A 22,490-nucleotide genomic window follows, 5' to 3' on the forward strand; every position below is an offset into this window, starting at 1 on the left:
TCTAAAAGCACCTTCAATAATGAACTCCATCCAAAGTTACTTTGTATGTCACATTAATGTCACATCATCTTGAAGCAACACATTTTTTTTAAATCCACAATTTTATTTCACATATTAGTAATTTATCCATACTAACATTGAGACAACTTTTGTGATTGACCAAAGTAATTTGGATCCCACTCTTTAATATTCTTTTATACAAAGTAACATTACTTCATAAAGTAACGATCACTCGAGGCTGTTGAAACCATGATAAACTCCAGTGAAAAATACGCTATTACATGACCTTCCATATACAAAGTTGGTCTAAGGAGTGTAGGTGTCGCAGGTGACATCGAGGAAGACTTGGAAAAAAGAGGGTTATATAGAAAAAGGAACTTTGGAAGAAAAAGAAACTTAAAATTCCTAATTTCCAAAGGAAGGTTGACGAGAGTTTTTCTTTTTGTGGTGGCTGGGGTTCGAACCCTACACCTTGCATATATTATGGTGTTCCTACCAACTGAACTAAACTCACGAGGACATGTTGACGAGAGTTATACTAATTATAATGCGATCTAAAAGTAGAGTAAATATTTATTTTGCCTACTACACCCTAGTTTATTCAAGTGACTCATATTTACCGCACAACAAACACTTGCACCAAGTTAATAAAAGTGCACATTTTCATTTTGCTAACTTAGACTTTTATGTTTTTTTAGTCTAAGTTAGCAAACTCATATATATATATATATATATATATATATATATATATATATATATATATATATATATATATATATATATAATTGACTTTGATAATAGTTCAAAATAGAATTCGTAAAAACAACTATTTTTTTCTTCCATATAATGAGAAAATATAAAAATTAATCAAAATATTCGTAAGACCTAATTCAAATTGTTTGATTAAATGTTTTTTCTGGTTATTTGAATTCAAGTCCAGAACCTACCCATTGTGTGTGAATTTTCAGGTGGTGTTCGTCGCCCTATCTACAAACTGGACAAATAAAAAAAATCAAAATTAAGGTAAATTTTATCGTTTTTAACACATTTATTTTCTCCCATTTTTTATTCAATCGCACGAACGACATCATTTGCTTATCTTGGACTAGACTCAACATGAGAGTTTGCGATCTGAGAAGCAAAACTACATTTACAAGTCAATATTACACATCCAACTCTCTAACATCCTCTCTAGTTTTATTGACGGTGTCCACCACTATTTGAGTGAAGTACGAAATCAACATTGTCAAATCGATTATCACACACCCAACTGATAACACGATAAAGACCAAGCGCTTCACCCAAATCAACTGTACACACTGAAGACAACAACATGGTTTTGGCGAGCACGAATGCACCTTCATCTATGTTCATTTAAGTCTTCCTTATTAAGGTCGTTGTCATTGAACGTGAGCTGGAATGACTGATGTCATATATCTTTATTTTAACACTTACATATTAATATATTTATGTATAAATATTTACAGTACACGATCTTACCCCTACTAATCAAATTTCATGTATTCATTGTTGATTTTTGTTTCTATAATTCAAAGGTTGCTCTTTAGGCCGTCGTAGTGTTCAATCCCAAAAAATGTCAATCAAATGATAGTTTCGGATGAAATTTTAGTAAAAAATAAGAAAAACCGATCATAAATTAGTACGATTAAGCCCAAATTTTTGCAGAATTTTACTTATTTGACCGACCTCTAGAGTGCTGCGATGTTTTGTTTGAGAATCGAAAGGCTAACACCAAAACAAGCCCAAATTCAATTAATTTGGGCTAATAAACCTAAGCACACACACATCACCGGTACTTAATTCCTCCGCTATTTCCTTTCCCATTCTCTTCACTCCCTCACCGGGTTCTTATTTTTCCCACTCACTGCTCCAATCTATAAAACCCTAACTCGGATCCTCTAACTCAATCGATTTCACACAATCATGGCTTCCGGTAAACGCTCTTTCTCATTTTTCGTCTTCTTCGTTTCATCGCTGTAATATTCTTCTGTTCGTTCTAGTTCCGAAGCTAAATCGCTTATTTCATTGTTTATTTTATAATTTTTTGTCTCGATTGAAGAAGCTTGAATTTCAAAAACGCTTTGATCATGTGCGTGATTTATTCGATTGAAATTTTTGAACTGAATAGTTTAGATTTTAGGTTTTTTACTTTGTAGTGGCGCAATTGAACGCAAAATCTGTAACCCCAGAATAACAATGTCATGGTGGCGTTTATTTTCTTGTGTTGAGGCTAGTTTACGGGAATTCCAATTCTGAAAAGAAGCGAAGATTTGAGTGAAACGAGTTTTTTTTTTTCTTAAATAAAAAATATTTTTTGATTCAACGTTCCTGTGGATTTTATGAGGAGATAATGCAACTAATTATTGTTTATATACTCGTTCATACTTAATTTAATGCCTAAGTACGAACACCTAGGGCATGTTTGGATTGACGTATTTGAGCTCATCTACTTGCATAAGTTTTGTCAGTTTGGTAGAACTTATGAAAACATCCGACAGCTTATACACAAACAATATAACTTTATTTTATCTTTTGCTATAGAAATACTCTATTCGGTCTCAAATATAAACAAATGTTATTTTCTCCGATTTATTGAATATCTGATGTATTTGGTCCACATTATCAATCAGATAATTAGCTATTCAAAGAACCTGAAGAAAAAAAAATTTCTTATATTTGGGACCGGAAGGAGTAACTTTTAGATAAGTGTTTATAATGACAAGTGCTTGCCCTGTTTATCCAAACATGGCCCTATTCAATTAGATGCTTTCTATGCTGTTATTTGTATCCAATGCTAACCTTTGCATAACTGGGTATCTAGTTCGGATAGCGGTCAAGAGTGTGGTTGTTGCTTGCTGAGTTAAAAAACTCCGCACACATTCCCATACACACCTGCTTTTAGTTATTATTTTTAGTTTATTTTTGTGAGGCATTCTTTAAGAAGTTTGCTAGTTATGTTTCTTTGATATATCCACAGGGAAATGATAACATATGCCCTTAGGACACTTGTTAGTGTACTCGATGGAAACTTTTTAACAGAAACTGTACATTCAAATTTTTAAAACGTCAAAAATTGTTTTTTCAAGACATTATGACTTCGAGGTTTGGTTTGGAAATATATATAGTCATAATAATCTGCTTCATTTTTACCAACTGACCTAAACACATTAAGTGGTTACATTTGTTATTCTGTAGATGCTGATATGGAGGACTATGGATTTGAGTACTCTGACGAGGAACAAGAGGAGCAGGATGTTGACATTGAGAATCAATATTACAATTCAAAAGGTATTTTCAACAACTATTACCACTTTCTCCGCTTACATTTATGAATTGAATTTGGTTTATTTTTGGGATTTGAAAATAAAGTTAAGTCCTACAAATTAGATTGTGTCTGTTGCTTACTAACTAGTTTTGGTCAAAATTCCATCATTGTATTTTGTTATTTGAGTGCAGTTTTTTAAGATAAGCATCATGACTGGAACCATAAACGTGATTAGTTGATTTAGATTTTATCGTGCTATGTTTCTTCCTTGTCAAAATAAATTAAAATGTAACTTTTTAAATAATTTCTTATGTAGATTTGTTTTGCAATTTTGAGATTTGGTTTTTAGTTTGTGGTTCAACTTCAAGGCTTGGTTTGTATTTTATATTGACTTCTTAGTACAATGTTCTTCTGCTTGTTTACATACAGGTTTGGTTGAAACTGATCCAGAAGGTGCACTTTCTGGTTTTGCCGAGGTAGTGCGAATGGAACAAGACAAGGCAGAATGGTAATAATTCTTTTCTCCTGTACTTCATTATGGAACATATATGGATGTTGAAGTTAGTGGACTTAAATGAGAATGTATTGTGTTCTTGCTGCAGTCTTCAGTACCATATTGATGCCATGATCTGTTATTTATTGCGTTTCTTTTGTTTGTATTTTTTCAAAACAAGAATGTTTCTCTTTTCGATTTGGTGAAACAAGATTACAGATACAATACTTTCTTATATGTTATTTTTCATGCATCCCTTCCCTTGTTTCTCACTCATATTCTTATTCATGTACTGCACCATGGTAATGTCTTGTAATCTTTGAACGATGATGATAAACCAATCTATTTTGCATGCCATGTTTATTATACTTGTTACCAGGGGATTTAAAGCTCTGAAGCAAACTGTCAAGCTTTATTATAGACTTGGAAGGTATAAAGAGATGATGGAAGCCTACAGGGAGATGTTGACATACATCAAATCAGCAGTGACCCGTAACTATAGTGAAAAGTGCATAAACAGCATTATGGACTATGTCTCTGGTTCGGCTAGCCAGAATTTTGGCCTTCTGCAGGAATTCTACCAAACAACTCTGAGAGCCCTTGAAGAGGCAAAAAATGAGGTTAATTCATTTTGACAATATCTCCGCCTCACCGTTTCTCCTATTATTGTGGTTTTATGTTTATATTTTGCCTCTCATTTTGCAGAGATTGTGGTTCAAGACAAATTTGAAGCTTTGTAAGATTTTCTTTGACATTGGGGAATATGGTCGGATGAGTAAGGTAATGTGTTCTTTTTTTTTTTTTTTGGGTGCAATAGTATATCTTACTTTCAAACTCAAGTAAAAAAAATCTGTTTGTATCTATCTATTGGTATCTACTAGTATTAAATAGTTTAGTGATTTGTTCTATTCTGTCAGATCCTTAAGGAACTTCACAGATCTTGTCAACGTGAGGATGGCACAGATGACCATAAGAAAGGAACTCAACTTTTGGAGGTTTATGCAATTGAAATTCAAATGTACACAGAGACCAAGAACAACAAAAAACTCAAGGTTGACATTTGCTATAGAAAATAATTTTTCATATCACTTGCATGAGTAATGATGTGCGTTAGTTATTTTATACAATTCAGCTTTTAACCGTTTACACGGTGTTTCATATTGTTTGTGGAATAAGCATAATTTCTCAGTGCATCTCTTAAAACATAAAAGTCAGTCTCATTCTATAAGTACTGTGTCTATCTAGAATGGGGAAGAATTCTCTTAAAGCTCGTTGACAAATAAGTTTTGCATGTATGGGAGGTTTATGATTTACACATTTTTTTTGTATATATGGTTTTATCTGCTTTTATTATCTATTGGAAGATGAAAAATCATGTCGAAATATTTCTCCACTAGTGTATTTTCGTTTGGTTCATCTTCTTTGAAAAGGAGGGGTATGAGATAGTGCATGTTAATTTCATTTGATCCCAAAACACACCAGGCTCATATTTTCATGTGAAAACAAGATGGCTGGTGTGATATAGTGCATATATCTATGACCTCTTGTATTATTTTACTGATTGGTCGATTTGTCTTATGCTTAGGGACCTTTGTTCACCAGAATTTGTCAATGTCCATGATATTTGTTGGAATTTCTGAAAATTAAAAATACTTCATAATGTCATTATTGTTAGAGCATTAGATGATTACTTGGTATCTTTCCATATTTGATGATTTATTTCCTTACGTAGTTAGAGTCGTATTTGATGATTTATTTCCTTTAGTACTTGAGATTCAAGAGTCAAAATAATAGTATATATTGGTGTTAGTATGTCACTTTTATATTATTTTTGTAGCTTTGCTCCTTTAAGCTTTAGAGGAAGTGTTAGAATATCTTGGAAAATGTCTCATAATATCATAATTGTATCTTAAAGCATTGTAGAGTATCTTAGACGGTTTCATCAGTATGTTTCCATATTTATTATTTTACTGTATTTCATGACTTGTTTCCTTAACTAGGACGGGAGTCTAGTAATTATATCAAAGGGGTTGATGTTTTTTCTTTTGCAAGACATCATCACACACTATATAAGTATAATTTTACTGTTCCGTTTCCTCTCCCTTTCTCAATTCATACCTAAAATCCTTATAATTTCAATTATATCAAATGCAGCAACTTTACCAGAAAGCACTTACTATTAAGTCAGCAATTCCCCATCCAAGGATAATGGGGATAATCCATGAATGTGGGGGGAAAATGCACATGGCAGAGCGCCAGTGGGCTGACGCAGCTACAGATTTCTTTGAAGCTTTTAAGAATTATGATGAAGCTGGGAATCAGAGGCGTATCCAATGCTTGAAGTAAGCAACGCAAACGTTCTTTTAGCTTTTGTTACTATACACTTCAATTTTTAATTTCTATAATGGCATGCCTCTGCAATTAACTATGTTAATTGCCTATGATTAAACATGAATTGTCATTTTTAGTGATAATTTTCATCAAGACAGATGTACTAATCTTTTAACTGCATACTGTGGATTATTAATTTTAGTGATAATCTCTATATAGAGAGTTGTTTAACACCGTGTACTTATCTTTTAACTGCGTATTGCTTTCCATAGATTACACAGTTATGCTTGATTACATCAAAATATTTTTATTTATTTTTTGAGCAAAGATTACATCAAAATAATTATTCAAGCGTTCTTTGTATTTTACATCTTCAACCATAATTGCTACTAATTTGTTGGTATGTGTCAGATACCTTGTTCTTGCAAACATGTTGATGGAATCTGAAGTAAATCCATTTGATGGGCAGGAGGCTAAGCCGTAAGACCTCTTTATCTTGTTTTTTTTGTGCTCCATTTTTCAGTTATCTTGATCCAGCCCTTCTAAGTTGAGGATGGTTTCTCCCTCATTTTCTTGTTTTTACCTAACACATTATTTATTGCAGATACAAGAATGACCCTGAAATTTTGGCTATGACAAATCTGATAGCAGCCTATCAACGAAATGAAATATTGGAATTTGAGAAAATCCTGAAGGTGATTTTATTGTGTCTGGCATGATAATATATTTTCTCCGTTCGACCTCAACATATTTATCTTATTTTTTTAATCCAATATTTGTATATTGATATTGGGTATTTTTGTTTCCAGAGTAACAGAAGAACCATCATGGATGATCCATTTATCAGAAATTACATTGAGGATTTGCTAAAGAATATCAGAACACAAGTCTTGCTGAAACTCATCAAACCATATACAAGGATCAGGATCCCATTTATATCTAAGGTACAGCACTACTGCTTTCAACTTCAATTCTCAGCTAACCCTTGCCCCAGCCCAACAAACGAATTAGTGGAATAAAGAAATGGATAATAGTTGCCAAATACCTTTTTTATCAAAAAATATCTACTTACGATTTGACAGCTATTCCTACCAGTCTCTGGTTTAAGGGTTATGGTATGTTGGTTAAGAGCCTGCTGCTCATCGTGAATAGAATAAGCCAAACATTATTTTGTGGACGCATTGCTGCCTTTGTTTTCCCTTTTTCTTACCCCTTTTCTATCCTAGTTACCTTCTAACGATGGTTGGATTGAAAGTCGCTTTTGCCTTTCTTTTAGTAGTAATATTTCTTTATTGAGTTGAATTTGCGATCTAATACTTCTGTGCAATTAAACCCATTAATTCGCAGGAACTTAATGTGCCTGAGCATGATGTTGAGCAGCTACTCGTGTCGCTTATTTTGGATAACAGAATTCAAGGACACATTGATCAAGTGAACCGGCTCTTGGAACGCTCTGATAGGTCAGTTTCTATATCTTACAACTGGACTTGGTCTCTAAATTGTGTATTTAAAACCTGGTATTTTATTAACGTTAAAATAACATTGTTCAGGTCAAAAGGAATGAAGAAGTATACAGCTGTGGATAAATGGAACACACAACTTAAATCTCTTTATCAAACCATCAACAACAGAGTTGGTTAAACCATACTGTCTGGTGTATGAATTATCTGTTTTGTTGCCCTGACTTGCAGTTTTGTCTTGTGAATTAATAGATTGTAGGCTGTATGGAGTTAGGGGGTTTATTACTCTATGGTCGAACCGAAGTGAAATCCAACTTGTGATTCTTGATTTACTTTATAAAAAAATATAATTGTTTGAACTCGATGATTGTGATCACAATTATCATTTATTCCTTCTTTCTGTTATTTTTTCCTCTAATTACTTTAGAGATTCACAGTTACCGGCTTCGGTGGATTGATTTGACTGAAATATAGGGTTCTGGGTACTATTTTAGAGTTCCTTGTAAATTATCCATATTCAATTCAGTTGGTCTAATTGAATTGGTGCAGGAGCATTTTGGTTGGACCATCTTTCACTTTGTTTAGGGTTTTAGCTTTCTTGGCACTCAGCTGTCCACAGTAGCATAGCAGCATTATTGCTCACCTAAGAAGCACCTGACTAGTTGCACGAGCAAGGACCACCACAAGATCCTGTGGGATGTTAGGTCACTTGACCTCTCACGCCCCCCATCAATGTCCTTTGTTGGGTAGATCCATGTCTTTGCCCATCTGGTCGCAATTGATTGTAGGCAATTTTCTGCTTGTTGGTCGATTCCTCCTATTCCTGTTATGCTGTGGTTTGACTTATGGGTTTGTCCGTGTGCTATTCCATTTGAATCTCATTTTGCTCGTATTATTTTATTTTATTTTTTTTTTTTCATTCCTTCGTAGTTTCTCTAATTGTTGACCCTACCAAGTTTTCAACCATGAGAAGAGTTGAACCTCTTGTTTGTTTTCTAGGTCCACGTTTTTTAGATGACAATCCTTTTGTCTAAAATTTCATTTCCTACCTTACAATTACTCCTGTCCATGGGTCCAAGACACATGCCGTTATTGGTCAAATTACCTCCATATTATATTTAAATTCTGTTATTTTGTGTGGGTGATGTGTTCCACTACGTTTGATAAGCCAACTTACTTGAGCTCTAAATTTTTTACTCAGCATTTATATATAACTGCCCGTGTAATTAAATTTTGACAAGCCAAGACAGACGCACTTCAAATTGTTCCATAGCCTTTAAACAAATTTTGACAAATTATCGGAGTTCGACGAGGTCTCAGTTATCTCCAATCCACCTCATCCATTATACTAAGCAATTATCATTCCTTTCTTGAATAGGTAACCATAATTATGCCAAATATAACTTTTCAAATTTATACAGTATATAATAATAATAATAACAATAATACAACATCTGTGATTGTGTAACTGTAACACACCCAATTCAATCACAGAAACAACTGAATCAAAACGAGCATTCCTCTAGCTTAAAGTTATCAACTCTCTTAAACTACAAAAAACATACAAATATATGTGTTAATGGCTTGCAATCCTTCAGCAGCAACACAGAAAACGGAAGAACTTCTTGAGCAGCCAAAACGCAAAGCGGCAGAAAAATATGAGAATCAGCAAAACAATCAGCCCTACCCAAAAAATCCCATAATAAATTGTGATACGATAAAAGGTTCCATCCAGTGGGTTCAATATCATCCAAATTGAAATCACATATGCACCAGCTGTGCAAAACACTGAGAGACACGTTACAATTATGAGGAACCACATAACAAACTTGTTACGAAGGGGAAATCCACATATTAGTAACACAATTATTGTTTGAGAAGCAGAGAAAGATATGGTACATAACAGTAAAAACAGTTCATATCTGATCTTTTGATTGCTATCACCAAAGGCTAAAACTGAAGTACCAGCTTTGCATGTTTGATCAGGTGCACAACCGTCTTGAGTATTTGTGTTTGATTGCCAAACACCCCCTGGTGGGTTAATTGCTATTTGGAAAGTTAAGGATGCAATAACTGTGGCTACCACCATTAGGGAACCTCTCATTTGTTCCATCCAATTTCCTTGATTGTTTTCATACCTTGAGAATTGGTTATTAGCCCATGATGGTCCTGGTAATACTTGTTCTCCATTCTGAACCACAACACCCTCCATTGTTTTTCTAGTTATTTTTTGCCTAGCTAGTTGTTTTCTTCTAAGTTGTGATGAATGATGATGTACCAAAATTTGGTCAAATAGGAATAACAAACATAATGCATTTCAGGGTACTAAGTAGAGCATTGGGTTTGGGTCAACGTGAATTAATTGAATGTTGAAATTTTCACAAGGGTCAGAATGAATCAAGGTCAATATTTTAAAATATATTGTAGTAAACAACTGTAAGGATATGATGATTCTCATACCAACCAACCTGTTACATTGGTTATTTAATCGAATGAATAAAGTTTTTTTTTTTTGAAAGGGAATGACATAAAGATTTGTAACACATTATATATTATATGTATATCCTTAAAAAAAATTATTATATACATGTTAATTAAAAAAATCTATATATATATATATCCTTAAAAAAAACTATACTGTATATTATACAAACTGTAGTCTCAAATAGAAACTACAGTTTTCAAACTCAACTTCAAAAACCGTGTTAACGTAGCACCCAAGTCTACAATTCCGATATTCAACGTTGATTTTTGTCTTTTAATTGCTATGTCGACACACTTACAAAAGTGGTGCTGTTTCTTGTATTGATTTCCGACTACTATAGCAAGGCAAATCGGTTTCTAGGACAAGTTGAGGGAGAGACTACTCATTACGAAAATTAAGTTTTAGGCGAGTTGGATCTCAACGACTCATTAAGATTGTTGAAAGTCTCAAAGTACACATAGCACATACACATATTGTTAGAACCTGTGCTAGGACTTGCTACAATAACTTGACCAATAAAATTATGAGGAAGAATGTGATGAAGAGTGCATAAATAAACTCCAAAGCATATGTGTAACACACTAACTTTAAGTTCGATTCGCCTCCACCAGTTATGTCAACCGGATGCAAAAGGGTATCTGACGAATCCCCTTTAGAATACAATAGAATCCTTGACGTGACTTGCACATTCACACCAATCATATGAATTAATGGTAGTTTACAAAATAAAGTTATGTCAATTTCTCTCGTGCATTAGAGAAAAAAATGAATGATTTAGTATTATTTTCGACGGAATTTTGACTCATAAGAATGTGATTTCTGTCTCTATTTTTCTGAATGTTTTTCTGCCTCTAAAATGTCTCTATTTATAGAGAAACTTATGACCTTTGGTGAAGAGAAACAACTCTTTGATTTTTTTTTTTCATGAATGGTTACACTGCTTCAATTATCAAACATTACACATTTTTTAAAAGGTTTCTATTGGCGGTGGGTGCTGAGATTTTCATCAAAGGTGGATCATGAAAGTAACTAAAATGGCTATGATAATAAAGTTAAAAGTTGGATGCAATCATAAAATTTGTATTAAGCTGAGGAAGAATTTGTTAGAGTCACAGGTTGGATCCATTTATAACTTTGAGGAAGAATATTTATTTCACTCATAATTAGCACATACTCATTCAAATCTGTTATTAGTTTTTCCTCTTATAGATATTATAGAGATATTGCACTACTTGTAAAGATATTAGAGAAATTGCCGATGTTCAATTCAATAATTCAAATGAAACATGCATGATTCGACGTGAATTCATCAAACTTTATTTTAATCCTGAATAATTCTACAAGCTACATGAAGAATTACAACTCAAACACAATTTGTATTAAGCTGAGGTGCCTTATCTATAAGCTAAAATCTTCAGGCTTGAGCCACCTCTACAGTCTCAGCAGTTCCCTTGTTTATATCCACCCCATTGACACCTTTGTCTAGATTGGTACTATCAATTTCTACCTTGCTTTCATGCTCACAAATTGAGACACCTACTTTTGGTTGGCTTAGGATTTCTGCAACAAAATTTTGCAACTGACCCGTAGACACTTCATCTGTTTGAGTAAGGTCAAAAAAAAAAAATTTAGTATATAGTGAATGTTTAAATAATAACTTAATCGAGCACTTGTAGCATAAGCACTTATGAATAAGCTATTTCTATAACAAAAAGTAAAATAAAGTCAAACTATTTTATATAAAAACTATTTGTTTTCATAAGATCTCATTTTATCCTGTCGAAAACTATTTTGTGGACATTTAGAATTTCTAAAAATCAAATTAACACTTTTTATTTCTTAGGTTTCAATGTTTTTCTCATAAATAAATTGGACCTTTAGTTTTGAAGATAAAACACTATGAGGATTACCTAATCTTGGAACAGTGTGACCTTGAGGATGCCTTATTATAAGTGGTTTGTCAAATGCAGAGGCAAGTTCCTCAGAAGGAATTTTCAACCAATCTTTTTCACCAATAAAATGAACAGATTTAGCTTTGATAGGGTCCTTGTATGCTACATCACAAATGCTAGGATCTCTAAATTTGGATCCTGATATTGATACCAAAAACTTTATGGGTGGATGCTCCTTTAGCAATTTTCCCTGTCAATTAATTAAACTACTCAGCTCAGAATTTTGTAGTTCAATTGCAATTATAAGTATAAATAAATAAATCGCATTACAAATTTACAATAGTTACTTACCTGTGCTTGATAACCTATTAAAAGTGCTGAAAGTGTTGCACCCTGATTTAATACAAAAGATGGAAGAAAACAAATTCAATTAGTGGCTATACATGAAAGAAGTACAAATGTGATTACCTTTTAGATAGATTATAAATGAATAATTAGACATTTTGATCCCTAAATGTGAGTTGTTGTCACACTAGTTCATGAATGTATCGAGATTGCTAAAATATCCATGAGTGTGTCTTCTGTTAGGAATGGAATTGTCTTTATCGGCAAAATTGACTAAGGGAAGATACATTTGGTGACTAAAATAACTAACAAAAACACATTTTAGTTTAGGACCGTACAAACTAACATGAGACAGATTCAAAGATGATTTTATAATTTTGATACATTCAAGTATAGTGATGGCATCTCACACATTCTATTGTAAAAAAAAAAGCATCTCGATCACATATTCAATAATCAAAATGACTGAATAATTTACTCAATTATAAATGTTTACCTGAGAGAAGCCAAGGAAACCATCAAAGGGACCATTAGCTATGATGTATTCAGTCAAGTATGAGATGCATTCGTCCAAGTTAGTGTACACAGTGAAATCCTGAAATATAAGAGTTACTATATGTTTAGTTAAATTCAATTTCTTAACTCTTAAGAGAAAAATAAAGTGTGATAATTTTTCCTTGATAAATAATCACTGAAATTTGAATTGAAATAGAAAAGGATATAACATTCCCACCTTGTCGAATTGAAACCACTCAAAGTATGGTGGAGGAAAAATGCCCTCTATGTCAGATTTCCCTCCAGCAGGAAATTTTCCATCTGGGAATTCCTGTCACCAAAAACAACTTTGGTTATATTGCTTTCATCTCTAAATTTTTATACTTTCAAAAAACTGAATACAATACAAATACTTAAGCTAAAAATTGTTATAATTAGCAATCAATCAAAGTATTAAATTGCAGTCGCGTTGCGATCCTTGAGTTTGCGAAGAATTACAGTCAAATAATGCTGATGATACATTCTCAACCACATTGCAATCGCGAAGATATAAAAATATTAATGCCGAGGCCTAAATCACATTCATCCAACACTAGTAATTATTATTAGCAAGGACTAATCACCACCATTAGCACTAAGTTATAGGCTTCACGTCCCTGCTTAATTAGTTTAAATCAGTATTAAGTTCAAATTGTGGCTGCAATTGTTTTGCTAAATCAAGATGTTGAAATCTTTCACATTAAAAGTTACCAAGAAACATTAGAAAAGACAAAGATGTTTAGTACTAGTATTATTACCAAATGAAATTGAGAGAAAATAGAAGGATCCCATTTGCTGATTTGCTTTTTAATAAAACTGCCACTGGTTCTGAATCCATGAAGGCAAAGTATTTTCATCTTTCTCCCATTTTCTCCTTCCATTTTTGTTTAATGTGAAACTACTAACTTCTAAGTAGGACTTTTTGTAATGAAATGAGAACTAATCTTAGCCTCTAATTCTACCTACCAACTTCTCATATATTCAATTTAAGGCTTCTATTCCAACAACCAGTTACTTTTGTAGACTAGGTGGGTTGGTGTTGCACGTGCAAGCTTAATAGTTAAACTTCATGATAAAAGGGATGTTTATGTCTAATCATCAAATTTTGTTTTGTTTATGTAACATCTATGCAGACGTTTTGGATTTTGACTTTTCTTTCACGTTCACATAATTAATAATGTTAAATCAATGTAAAGACCAACAAAGTATGTACGGTGTTGGCACATGATTTACTAGTCCTTAAACATGACTCCTCTGTCTAATATATCTAATATTGCGTGCAGTTCTTTAGAATATGATTAGTTAGATTAGATTTATTTTAATGATGATAAAATAAGTTTTATTTACCAAAACACCTGTATTTTCTGTTGTTACTTGTTAGTGGCTTAGTTAATCGAGTTGAGATACAATAAATAAATATACAATAGTGAAAAAAAAAACTAATATTTCATTAATATCATAAAAGTGACAACTAATTTGAGATGAAAAACTATAAATGCATGAAACAATTCTAATGAAATGGGACTTGAGAGTTGTTTATCCATTTTCAACTAAGGATACCCAAAAAAAGTCATATAAGAAATTCTCTTCAACATTGAGAACGTTCTTTATTTTTAGTCGTGAAAAAAAATGTTGTTCGCATAATCACATAGTGTAACATAAATGAGAACAATAAAAGATGATTAAAAGTTGAAAGTTAACATGCAAACAAAAGTATTTGTAAAACAAAGAATGCAAACAAAAGTAATATAAAAAAAGCATAAATGAAGAAATATATAACTTTAAAGGACCAATGAAGTGATTTTGTTGTATATTTAAATTCAAATTTTTTTATTATTAAGTAATTTAATGGTTAAAAAATTCATTTTTATAAAGTAATTAAGTGAAAAATTCAAGATTCAAACTTCGAATTCTACATATATATTATAATACGATTTACTTTTTGAGTTAAACTCAAAGCTATTATATATGAATAATTCTTAGGTGGACACAAGAATTTGAACCCTCTATTTGGTCGCACATATAAAAAAAAGTGGATATACTATAGTCATTTGAAAATTAATGATTATGGGGAAATTACATAGACCTCCCTTGAGTTTTGTATAAATGACACAAACCTCCCCTCTATTTCAACAAAAAACAAGAACCTCCCCTGCTGTTAACTCTGTTTAGCTTCCGTTAAAATATAAACATTATTTTACAAATATATCACCTCCCGTAACAAGGAGTAACCTAGGAACGTATCTTCCCTAATTTTCAAGCCATGTGAATCTCAGTGGTCAACAAACTCATCGCCGCCATGGTAACTCCAATATTTAATCAAAATCCAATATGAATAACTCCAAACAACCCACATCATCACTCAAAAGAGATAACCATACAAATATAAAAAAAAAGGGGGGGAAATTTGGAATACTAATAGAACTGCAATTGGATTAATACCATGAATGAGTGATCACTCATGACATAAGAATCACTATTTGTAATAAGCCCTCTCACAAGAACACTGAACCCACCGTCAAAAGCTATCACAAACCAATAACACCAAACACATATAATTCCACCAGACTACCACAAACATTGACAAGGTGTTCTGCAAATCTGTGACCCAAACATCGTGTCTCCCTTCTACTTGTATTATCGTATCTGTTCCCATTTATCCCCACCAATTCGTCAACTTATAGCTTCCATACTGTGAGATAAATTCCTGCCACATTAGATATCAACCGAGAAGTCTATATACTAGAAGTGGTGCCATGGTTTTTGCAGTCTAGGGTGGGGATAATCATGTCTTAAAAGTGTAGATAACATATTCTCTTTCCCTTGGTCTGATATGCTTTTCCTTTTTTTTGTTCAAGTGTTATTTAACGATTTGCTAATGGAGTTAGTTGTGGAGGGAGGTGTGTGTCATTAGTTAAAACAATTAAGGGAGGTGCATGTCCAATTTGAAACTAGAGGGGGTCTATGTGCCATTTAAAGAGACTTTAGGGGAGGTCAGTGTAATTTTCCCAATGATTATTTAATTGTTATTTTTTCTTTTTTATGTCCAACCAAGAGTTGCTTATTATATAATACTTGTTTTTTTTTGTGAAGAAAAGAAATATATTTTAAAATTGGTATAACTAACGGCTAGCTGGGGGGAGGTGAAAGCGACACCACAACGGTTACCAGCCGGTGCCAACCAGCACTGCCAATCGCACAACACCTGCCTCCATTCTAAAACACTCTGCTCTTCTATTATCTTTTTCTTTTTGTATCTTCAAATCACTAATTTAATCCCATATATAACAATGCATGCATGCTAACGTGAAATTAATTCAATAGTTAGATGAATAGTACCTGGTGGTGGACTCTCTTCTACCGACAAGCCTCCAACCCAACTGGCAACTACCACCAAACACATATGACATTAGTCTACTCTTTAACATCAACATATTCTTGTAGTACATACATGATTTATTTTTGACAAATTATTATGCATAAGATATTCATTTTTCATTTTGAATATGTCACGGGCTCTTCATATTAATCATTTATTTTTCCCAACCTCACCGAGAAGGGTCATTACCTCTAATAACAAAATAATAATGAGAAATTAAAGAAACAAACAAGTACAAGTTTTGGTTTAAGATTGGTGAATGAAAATAACGTACTTGGTTGAAACTTGAAAGTGGAGAACTTACAGAAGATATAGTCATTTAAGTTCTTCATTCAAAAATAATTATCGATAAAGTTGGTGAGTATTTTACATCAATGACATGACTAAAAAAAATTGAATAGGAAAAAACAAAAAATTACAAAAAAAAAACTATATTATATAACATTTTAGAACAAAAACACGATTATCTTTGACTCCGCATTTTTTTATATTCAAAATTTATAGATATAAATATTTGTTGATGTCATCTGCAGCAAGATTGTACCCAAAAAAAAAAAAAAAATTGTTGATGTCAAATGTGAGATAAAAGTTCTATATTGAATCAAAAATGTGAATTGTGAACAATATATAAATGAGAGAATTCATATATATAATATCTTAAAGTTTTAGATTAAAATGTGGTGTATAAGTAATTTATGTGATTGCTTTTAGTCAAATATGGTGATTCATCTCAAGATTTTAAGACTCTCCTACATGATTCAACAATGATATTAGAGTCCGGTTCGACTTGATGGAAGAGCGGAAGTGGATTTTGGTATTTGATCAAAGATGGGGAAAATCTTGTTTTTTTTTATTTTTTATGGCTAAGTACATCATTTAGTCCTCTAAGTTAAGTATTTGTTTGTAATAAATTAATTCTTTATATTTTTGATTTGTAAAAAGGTTAATATTTTTAGTCCGTAAACGTTTACGTTGTAGAATAGGTTTTGCCAACGATTTGTAATCTTTCATGAAACCATTTTTGAAGAATAGAAAGTAAAAATTACCAATAGTAAGTCGGTTTCAATCTAAAGATTATTCCAACTATACAACCGCGAGCATTCTCAATAGCAAACATGTAGCACATGCTCGTTTTTATGTTTGAAACAAAGCAAGTGTGCGTTCGTCTGATCCTACAATTCTTAACTTTTGTATTTTTTTATGCTAGACAAATATTGAGAAGTGATAAATTGACATATACAACAAGTAAAATCCGCGACAAAATCTATCCAGTAACTTTAATCATCATTAAATAATAAATTAAAATAAATCTACTTTTAATTTTTTTTAAATAAAACTTGAGTTTCAAATTTTCAATCTGGTTCTTCTTCTTTTACATAATTTTTTAGTTTTTCAATCTCATCACCTATTAAAATTTCCCATCTTTTGTTCTCTTATTTTTCTTTTTTTGGACAGAATCTTTTATTTATCTCTTTTTTCTTTTTTTGACAGGATATCTTTCCTATTAATTTTTGGGTTAGTCCCTCTAAAATTTTCCTTCAACTTTTAGTTCCTATAAAGTTTTCAATCAATACTTTTGGTCCCTATTTTTAAGTTAAATTTTGTATTTTTTAATGAAATTGTGCAGCAATGTGTAGAATATTGTAAAAAAAAAAATCCCCCAAAAAATTAGAATTTTTTAACAAAACATAAATTAATTATGAATTTTTAACCGTCAAACATATAAAAATTCATATTAAATTCATGTTTTGTTAAAAAATTCTAATTTTTTTTGGGAGAGATTCTTATAATATTATGAATTTTTCTGCAAAATTTTATTCAAAAATATATATTTTACATATGAGTTTACTATAAAAGAGGGACCAAAAGTGAAGATGGAAAATTTTATAGGGACTAAAAGTTGAAGGAAAATTTTAGAGGGACTAAAACGAAAAGTTGGTATATCTATAGGGATCAAAAACATATTTAACCCTTAATTTTTTCTTTCCCATTATTTTATTTTACTACAATTAAGTCCATTAAAAAAAATAATTTTTTTCAAATCAAATCAAATCACTATAAAAAATATTTTTTTTCAAATCAAATCAAATCACTATAAAAAATATTTTTTTTCAAATCAAATCAAATCACTATAGTACCGTTAATGAATCGCATGCATGTGCACGTTTCTTCACGCTCTGGCAAAACGCGTTGCAATATTTTCATTGAAAGGGAGACACAGAGAATCCAACGTCTATAAATCCCGAAGATGTGGGCTACCAACACGTCCTTTCAAAAATTGTAATCTTTAGACCTAATTTCTCATTAATCAATTAATGAATCAATTAACCTATCCATCCATATCCATTAACACTTCTGTCGTACATTTATTTTAAATTTAATGTTATGTTTTAATTTTTCTTTGTATTAAATTTAAATTACTTGTACATTTTATAATAACAAAACAATTTTTTTTGTTAACATATCATTAAACATATTTTACCATTAAAATCAACATTAAATAATCATTTTTTAGTAACATGTAAAACTCAAAAGTGACACCTAATTTTAGATAAAACAGTGAAATATATTTTCTAATCAAGTAGTTTAATGGTTAAAATCCATACATCAAGATGAATAAGTAGAGAATTCGAAGTTCAGACTTCTATCTCATAATATTGATTTCAATTAAATCATGCTCACATGGATACATCCATTTAATAGTTAATTAATTAAATTATTGTGTTTCATTTTTCACTAGGCAAGCGATCATATAATGCTAATGCGAGATTTTGTGACTATAATATCTAAATGTATAAAAAATAAAACAAATTCGATGATCAAAATGATTAATAAAATTTGTCAAAAAAATGATTGGTAAAAGAGATATGTGTAAAAATCAATATGACAACAAATTACACTTCAAAGGCCAAAAAGTTGTTCTTCTGCATCCAACTATATTATATAAACTAATCTTTTGAATCGGATAAGATTGTAATAGATGCGAAAACTCTTTAAAAGAGTAATGATATTTATACAACTATTTAATAACAACTTTTGTAACAACCTTCTTCTTTTTTTTATTGGTCAAAAACAACAAAGAGATAAGAAAATGAAGAAAAATGTAAAGAATATCATACAAATATGAAGAAAAAAATTGTTCAAAAATTACCGTAAAATAGTCGTACAAATATCATTTCATTCTTTTAAAAACACAAATAATGATGCATTTCGAACCAAAAGGCTAATTTTCCTAATTTTGATTCCTACCTTACGAATAATATTAATTAAATTAAATTTTATTTATGTGCCCTCAAAGTTTCCACCAATCAATCATTCATTCATTGAGGGATCGCGCTCTTGCACTTTCTCTCTCTCACTCCCAATTCTCTCTCTCTTCTTGCACCCCCGAAACTCCTCTCTTGTGTGTGAAAAAGGTGAATCATCTTCATCTAAGGTTTTCCACTTCAATCATTTCAATTTCATTTCACTTTTCTGGGTTTTCTTCATTTTGTCTTCAACTTTCTTCAATTACACCAAGCTGGATCTTTTTTTTTTCTTCACAATTGTTGTTGAATTTGATGTTTTGATCATACCCTTGATTTCTCTTTACGTGTATCGTGTTTTATGAATGATACTTTTCCAATCTGATGGGTAATTTTCTTCTGGGGTGTGATTTCTTTCGTGTTAGATTAAGAATATTCACATGTTTTTTCCCCATTAGGGTTTTATCCCCTTGATCGAAACTCAAAAAAGATGTTTTCTTTTTCTTCATTTCTGTTAAAAATTGATACTTTAGTGTATGCTATTGTGTGTACATGAAGGGTTTTTGTTAAAAATGAGATTAATTCATGTTAAGAAGCTCTATGTGAGTTGATTTTCTTATATTTATTCTTTTGGTTTCGTGATTTGTTTCATAGGGTGCTTTTGATGCAAATTGGGTATACAAATTTTCGAACTTTTGTTATATGGTTGTTGAAGTGCCTGCAAACTGGCTTATGTCTAATTGAGTTTTGTTCCTTGTACTTCAGATTTTAGTATGGTTTATTGTCTGAATCCCATGATTGTTGAATGATAATCTGATGAAATGATATTAGGTGTACTAATTTCTTGTGGAGGAATTTTGACTTTATTGCATTCTTTGTTTGTGCAGCAAATTTGTGAACTCTGAATTAGTTCGGAAGCTCCTCACTCCTCGGTGACAGAACTAAACAGAGAGGGTTCCCTTGTGCTGCTGATGGTAAGTAGTTATTTACCTGCTTGATTCGTTATATCTTGTAACGGATCATTTGTCGTTTGCCAATTTAATGTGCAACAGATTTGTCGTTTAGTTGTTCGATTCCATTTGGGTTTGTCGTGTGGTTGTTTTATTCCATTTTGGATTTGTCGTGTAGTTGTTCTATTCCATTTGGGCTTGTCGTGTGGTTGTTCGATTCCATTTGGGTTTGTCGTGCAGTTGTTTGATTCCATTTTCGATTTGTCGTGTAGTTGTTCTATTCCATTTGGGCTTGTCGTGTAGTTGTTCGATTCCATTTTGGATTTGTCGTGTAGTTGTTCGATTCCATTTTGGATTTGTCGTGTAGTTGTTCGATTCCATTTTGGTTCAGTAACGGAGCATTCTGACATGGTTGTATGGTGCTTTTGTTTTAGGCCACCAACGAAAATCTTCCGCCGAATGTGATAAGGCAACTTGCCAAGGAGTTGAAAAATCTTGATGAAACCCCTCCTGAGGGCATTAAAGTTGTCGTGAATGATGATGATTTTTCAACAATTTTTGCTGACATTGAAGGCCCTGGTAAGCAACTTCCTTTTTAATGTACCCTTCCACATTATGTAACGAGCTCAAGCTAAAATTTTGTTGTGTTATGTGTTTTTGCAGCTGCAACTCCTTATGAGAGTGGAGTTTTCCGCATGAAGTTGAAACTATCGCATGATTTTCCACACTCTCCTCCTAAAGGTGTGTTTAAATAGAACTACATTAGTATTTTTCTGTTGGAATTTGAATTGTTTTTGTTGAACTGTTTCATGTGACATAGTTCATTATTTATTTTTCCTGAAAACATTGATTGATTTCTTTATTTTTCCGAATTGAAAGAATTGAGTATATTTGTGTTTTGCATCAAATTTGATGTTTTGCGTCAAATTGAAAGAATGTTAACTAACTAGTGAACCTGTCAAATTTAATGTTATAGGATATTTCTTGACCAAGATTTTCCATCCAAATATTGCCAACAGTGGAGAGATTTGTGTCAACGCGCTCAAAAAGGATTGGAATCCTAGCCTTGGGTTACGGCATATTCTTATCGTAAGTCTTGGCAGTCTTACATGAGAGTTTTTATTTGATATTCTTGACTTTTGAATTAAGTTCTGGTTGATTGGACTTTGTATTCATCAAAACATTGATTCCCATAATCAACAGGTTGTTAGGTGTCTATTGATTGAACCGTTTCCAGAATCAGCTTTAAATGAACTGGCTGGTAAACTACTGCTTGAAAATTATGAGGAGTATGCTAGACATGCCAGGTGAGTTAAGCCAATGGTGCTGCTCCTGCCAATTTATTTTATATATATATGTCGATCTGTGGTGTTGATAAATTTTCTATAGTTAAACTAGTTCCATGCTAGTTTTTACGTAAGACATTCCTGGAATCTGCTTGTAATTGAGGGGCTTTATTTGCGACATGCAGGCTTTTAACCGGAATCCATGCAAAACCAAAGCCGAAATTCAAAAGTGGAGCTATAACCGAATCAACTACTGCTCTGAATGTTGATCAGACAAACACTTCGGTGCTTAATGCTGACATCAAAACCATGCCGTCAGGTGCTGCTTTGCCACCACTGTCATTGCCCTCAACCACTGGAGCAAGAGGAACTAGTCAGGATCAGGCAGTAGTGGGCGTTCTGACCGAATCGTCTGCTAATGTTTCTTCTGCTGCCGCGGTAGTTTCTGCTGCTCATGCACCACAAAAGAGGGACATTGGAACTGCTAAAGCTCAGGCAGACAAGAAGAAGCTAGATGCTAGAAAGAAAAGTTTGAAAAGATTGTGATGAAGCTGTTCAATAATCAAACCTTTTATTTGTGCCTTAGTTTTGCAATTTGATAGAAAGAAAGAAAGAAAAAAAAACAAAAAAAACAAAAAAAAAAAAAGAGGGGAGGGGGGAAGGGATATGGGTAATGGGTGAAATTGAACTATTGTGTACTATTGATCTTTCTGGGAAAGAAGACTCACCCTTATTTTTATTATTATTTGTTTATTTCTCAAATTGATCTCTATAACTAATGACCTTGCTGTCATTTACTGTTGA

The 22,490-nt window shown here is 32.2% G+C and overlaps 4 protein-coding genes across 7 annotated transcripts; 2 read left to right on the top strand and 2 right to left on the bottom strand.

The window, feature by feature from the left end:
* The first annotated feature begins 1,852 nt into the window (after nucleotides 1-1,852).
* Nucleotides 1,853-7,934, top strand: FUS12 (proteasome family protein). Its single transcript, XM_085724622.1, has 12 exons — nucleotides 1,853-1,954; nucleotides 3,217-3,309; nucleotides 3,716-3,794; nucleotides 4,159-4,399; nucleotides 4,485-4,559; nucleotides 4,697-4,831; nucleotides 5,934-6,121; nucleotides 6,522-6,590; nucleotides 6,715-6,805; nucleotides 6,920-7,054; nucleotides 7,458-7,570; nucleotides 7,661-7,934. Exons 1-12 carry the CDS (start codon nucleotides 1,945-1,947, stop codon nucleotides 7,749-7,751), a joined length of 1,320 nt encoding a protein of 439 aa, XP_085580748.1. The 5' UTR covers nucleotides 1,853-1,944; the 3' UTR covers nucleotides 7,752-7,934.
* A 1,024-nt stretch (nucleotides 7,935-8,958) lies between these two features.
* On the bottom strand, nucleotides 8,959-9,911 carry LOC146909482 (uncharacterized). The gene has a single exon (XM_085724623.1). It carries the CDS (start codon nucleotides 9,780-9,782, stop codon nucleotides 9,165-9,167), a length of 618 nt encoding a protein of 205 aa, XP_085580749.1. The 5' UTR covers nucleotides 9,783-9,911; the 3' UTR covers nucleotides 8,959-9,164.
* Nucleotides 9,912-11,298: 1,387 nt separating this feature from the next.
* Nucleotides 11,299-13,720, bottom strand: LOC146909483 (dihydrofolate reductase-like). The gene is made up of 6 exons (XM_085724629.1): nucleotides 13,585-13,720; nucleotides 13,026-13,118; nucleotides 12,789-12,887; nucleotides 12,299-12,340; nucleotides 11,966-12,197; nucleotides 11,299-11,654 (listed from the first exon to the last, which is right to left on the bottom strand). The coding sequence occupies exons 1-6, from the start codon at nucleotides 13,705-13,707 to the stop codon at nucleotides 11,470-11,472; spliced, it is 774 nt and encodes a 257-aa protein (XP_085580755.1). The 5' UTR covers nucleotides 13,708-13,720; the 3' UTR covers nucleotides 11,299-11,469.
* A 5,795-nt stretch (nucleotides 13,721-19,515) lies between these two features.
* Nucleotides 19,516-22,490, top strand: UBC22 (ubiquitin-conjugating enzyme 22). 4 transcript variants are annotated; one of them, XM_085724627.1, is made up of 7 exons: nucleotides 19,516-19,838; nucleotides 20,338-20,424; nucleotides 20,835-20,979; nucleotides 21,064-21,141; nucleotides 21,377-21,489; nucleotides 21,604-21,707; nucleotides 21,872-22,490. In XM_085724627.1, exons 2-7 carry the CDS (start codon nucleotides 20,422-20,424, stop codon nucleotides 22,230-22,232), a joined length of 804 nt encoding a protein of 267 aa, XP_085580753.1. In that variant the 5' UTR covers nucleotides 19,516-19,838; nucleotides 20,338-20,421; the 3' UTR covers nucleotides 22,233-22,490. The 4 variants fall into 4 exon arrangements, with proteins under 4 accessions (XP_085580753.1, XP_085580752.1, XP_085580750.1 ...); XM_085724626.1 differs by having other exon boundaries at nucleotides 19,516-19,641; XM_085724624.1 differs by having other exon boundaries at nucleotides 19,516-19,621.

This window comes from Medicago sativa, chromosome 7 (genome assembly GCF_051527215.1).
Source record: "Medicago sativa cultivar Bolivia chromosome 7, Bolivia_mono, whole genome shotgun sequence".
Classification (NCBI taxonomy): domain Eukaryota; kingdom Viridiplantae; phylum Streptophyta; class Magnoliopsida; order Fabales; family Fabaceae; genus Medicago; species Medicago sativa.